Source organism: Phaseolus vulgaris, chromosome 8 (assembly GCF_051622355.1).
Source record: "Phaseolus vulgaris cultivar YP4 chromosome 8, ASM5162235v1, whole genome shotgun sequence".
NCBI classification, from domain to species: Eukaryota; Viridiplantae; Streptophyta; class Magnoliopsida; order Fabales; family Fabaceae; genus Phaseolus; species Phaseolus vulgaris.
The window spans coordinates 35,755,792-35,759,906 of record NC_143505.1 but is presented as its reverse complement, the minus strand read 5'-3'; the positions used below and the strand labels follow the sequence as shown (position 1 = coordinate 35,759,906).

The 4,115-nt window shown below is 49.4% G+C and overlaps 1 protein-coding gene across 1 annotated transcript; it reads right to left on the bottom strand.

The window, feature by feature from the left end:
* Nucleotides 1-2,438: 2,438 nt before the first annotated feature.
* Nucleotides 2,439-3,482, bottom strand: LOC137824969 (uncharacterized). The gene is made up of 2 exons (XM_090294106.1): nucleotides 3,348-3,482; nucleotides 2,439-3,185 (listed from the first exon to the last, which is right to left on the bottom strand). Exons 1-2 carry the CDS (start codon nucleotides 3,480-3,482, stop codon nucleotides 2,439-2,441), a joined length of 882 nt encoding a protein of 293 aa, XP_090150232.1.
* Between the last annotated feature and the right edge of the window lie 633 nt (nucleotides 3,483-4,115).

Here is a 4,115-nt window from a genome sequence, read left to right as displayed (position 1 = left end):
TCAGGAAGTGGCGAGCACTGCGAGAGCTGAAGCTGAGAAGATCAAATGCGATATGATGATGCAAGGCTTGGAGTTCTCGCGGGTTGAAAACGCTCTCAACGAAGAGCTCCAAAGCTTGCGCAAAGACAAAGCTGAACTGCGCCGGAAATTGCATGATAAGCTTCAAGACGTCGTCGAGTTGGAGACCAAGCTCGTCCCTATGAGGGAGAAAATTGCAACGCTAGAGGAGGCTCGAAAGACTGACGCCGAAAAAATGGCCAAGCTGGAGAAAAGGTCAACTGAGAGGGAGACCCTTCTGGGGAAGGTCGAACAAGATTGGGACAAGGCTTCCAAAGAACTGAGCGAAACTGCTACCGAGCTTCCCCAAGTTCGCGAAGAAAACAGCGGGTTCAAGAAGAAGGTCGACGAGCTCGAGCTTGAAATTACCTAGGCTCGTGAAGAGAACAGTGGGTTCAAGACTAAGATCGACGAGCTTCAGTTTGAAGCTGCCCAAGTTCTTACTTCCGGCTTTGGAGCGGCCTTGGAGCAGTTCGCTTGCAAGTTTCCCGACCTTGACCTCTCAGAGTTTTCGGTGTACAACGAAGTGGTGGATGGCAAGATCATGCCTCCGACTTAACTGCTGCTCCCATCTGCCACTTCAACTTTACCGCCTTTAAAATTCTTGTACCTTTGAAACTCTTGTACTTAATTTTGACTTGTATGTAATAACTTTTATTCTGCTCAAACTGTTTGACATACATGTGTATATATATATGTGTGTGTGGTCTCCTAATTTATCTGTTGTGCGATCACCTGGTTTGACTGGCTGGTTTTTACTCAACCAAATGCACTCTGCACAAATTGGTACTTAATTCTCTGGAAATCACCTTAACTCAAACAAACGGTTAGTCTGTAGCAATAACGTTTAACGCGAAATCACTTACTTGGCCAAAAGGGCGTAGGTCGATCTTAGTATTTGAAACCTCACTCGCCCGATCTGCCAAAGGACAAGCGTATTTCTACGTTATCGCCCAAAACTTCGCTCATCTGGCTCTCGCTGTGTGATCCTCTTTCTATCTCAATCTCAAGCCATGGGCGACGCCATTTTCCTTTTAACTGAAAACGTCCCCTGCGGGACCACCTCATGACTTCATCTTTGCTCACCTGGAAGGAGAACTGCCTTTCGGATCTCCCTCTACCTTCCCCGAGTCTTTAACCTGAGATAGCTTAAATCATTGTCCCCTCATCTGGGGGTAGAGCCGCCTTTCGGATCCTTTTCTACCTCCCTGAGTTTTAGAACAATGATTTAGGTGGTGAGGTGTCCTCCGTGAACCTCCCCCAACCACCCTTTAACCTCTTTTTTAACTGGTCTTACTAGGTCAATATTGATGTTTCACTCAAGGGGAAAGGCGTTTTCACCGACCCTCCTTTCCCATACTTAAGATCATTAACACCCCTGACTTTTCAGCTCCATCTTGCCTGAACTCACTCGAGGGTGAGAAGGACTTTTCCTTATGCCTCAACTTGCCCAGGGGTTACATCTCCTTCTCCCCTGGATGCACTGAGGACTTTCAACTTGCCTCAATTTGCTTACGCAACGAGGTCTTATGATCTGCTCTTGCCTGTACTCGCTCAGGGCGAGGAGGACTTTTCCTGATGCCTCAACTTGCCCAGGGGTTACATCTCCTCCTCCCCTGGATGCACTGAGGACTTTCAACTTGCCTCAATTTGCTTACGCAAAGAGGTCTTATGATCTGCTCTTGCCTGTACTCGCTTAGGGCGAGGAGGACTTTAATCTTTTCTCGCCTACACTCGCTCGAGGCGAGGAGGTCTTTTCAATCTCTTTCTCGCCTACGCCCGCTCGAGGCGAGGAGGTCTTTTCAATCTCTTTCTCGCCTACGCTCGCTCGAGGCGAGGAAGGTCTTTTTAATCTCTTCTCGCCTACACTCGCTCACGGCGATGAGGTCTTTTCAATCTCTTTCTCACCTACGCCTGCTCGAGGCGAGCAGGTCTTTTCAATCTCTTCTCGCCTGGTGGCGATGAGAACTTAAAAAACTTTGTACTTGTGCCTCCGATCGCCAGGTGGCGATGGGGACTTAAAAATTTTTGTACTTGTGCCTCCGATCGCCAGGTGGCGATGAGGACTTAAAAAATTTTATACTTCTGCCTCCGATCGCCAAGTGGCGATGAGGACTTAAAAACTTTATACTTTCAAACTTTGCACTGAATGCATGCAATTTGAATTCGCCGTTGCCTAGATTTACACGAGGGCAACAAAGTCTCTTTCCGAAAACTTAAAACGATACGCATGCCAACTTAAATAACTTGAAAGCTCTGGTAAACTTCGAAACCTTCTTTATTGGGTGGCCTCGTTAAAAACCCTCCTTAGGGAAAAAGAGCGCCCCCTTGAAAAACTGCCTTAACTGAAACTACTTTAAACTGTTCAAGTTAATCGCTACTTACAATGCTTTAACTCTGCACCCACCACCCGAAAAGCCACCAGCTATAGTGTGGATCTCGCCGTGAATGGGTACCTCGTGCTGTTGTCCCTCACTGCTCGCCGGTTGTGACCCTGATGATTGACCCATTCGCTTCTCGAGCAGATAATCCTTTAAGAACCCGCACTTCACCAACTCAGCGAGTTGATGTCCCAAGGCCAAGCAAGAGTTAATGGAATGGCCAAAGCCTTTGTGGAACTCGCACCACATATCTGGCTTTGGCCCCATCACCTTATCTGACGTTTTCTCAGGCACTTCAAGCCTGGCAACAATGTTTGGGATGGCAATAAGATCAGCCAATCCCATCACAAACTCATACTTGGGAGGGCGATTAGATTCCCTTGGCCGCCCTTGCCCTTTCCCCTTGTTCTTCCTTGGGTCATATGGGTGATACACCCTCTGATCCTTCTTCCCAACTGCCGCCTCCATCACTCGCTGCGGCTGAATCCTCGTTTGAGCTCGTGGTTTAGCTGGAGCCACGTTTCCCCTCTTTTCGGAGACTTCACTCTCTGCAGCAATGTGAGCCACAGCACGTCGCCGGATTTCGGCAAACGAGGCGGGGTGGCTCCTGATCAGCGATTCATTAAAAGGCCCAGGCAATACACCCTTTTTGAAGGCGTGCACAAACATTTCTTCATCTTTACCTGGCAGGCGGACGATCTGAGCTCCGAATCTGTTTAGAAAATCCTTCAGAGACTCCCCTTGATACTGCCTCACGCCGAACAGGTCGTAAGACACCAACGACAGTGCCTTGTTCACTATGTACTGCTCAACGAACATCTTGGAAAACTGCTGGAACGTGGAAACGTGGCCAGTAGGTAAACTGACGAACCAGTCCAGCGCTGTTCCACTGAGAGTGCTCATGAACACCTTGCAGTAGACCGCGTCAGACCCTCCTGAGAGCATCATCTGAGTGTGAAACGCTGTGAGGTGAGCCTCAGGGTCCTCCACCCCGGTGAAAGACGCTTTCATCGCTACTGTATTTGCAGGGACCACCGTGTCCATGATCTCCTGAGAAAATGGCATGGGAAAGCTACGTGGTGGGGATGGGGGTGCAGATCTGTCCCCAATCGCGCGCTCCTCCCGTCCCTGAAGAGCTTTACGCAGCTCTTCGTTGATTCTGTTGAGCTCTTCATTCCTAGCTTGTGAGGCCACCAGCGCCTTGTGCATTCTTTCTTGTTCAGAATGCGATGCAGCTCCGTTCTCCTGCAACGTTCTCATCATCTCCATCACCTGCGTCATGAACACAACGTCCTCCTCAGTCGATGGTGCGACTGAAATGGACCGTGTTGCCCTCATCCTTTCTCAGCAAACTCAGCAACTCAAAGAAACTCCAAATGAATGGTAAAAACTTCGAAACCCGACTGCGACAGCAAGCAGTCGAACAAAAAACACCAAAACTTCAACAAACTCGAACTGTGGTTGGGAATCACCTTTTATACGGCCCCACGGTGGGCGCCAGATGTTCTTGCCGGTTGACCTAGGCGCAAGAGCGTTGCCTCGTCACGATCTCCCTCACCAGCTTGACACCACGTGTCCTTCAAGTCCACACCACAGATAGCCTCTCTGAGAACCTGAAAAACACAAAGTGGCGCCTCTGCGGCCGGTGGCGCTCCGACGCTCAAGTCAGTGACAAGA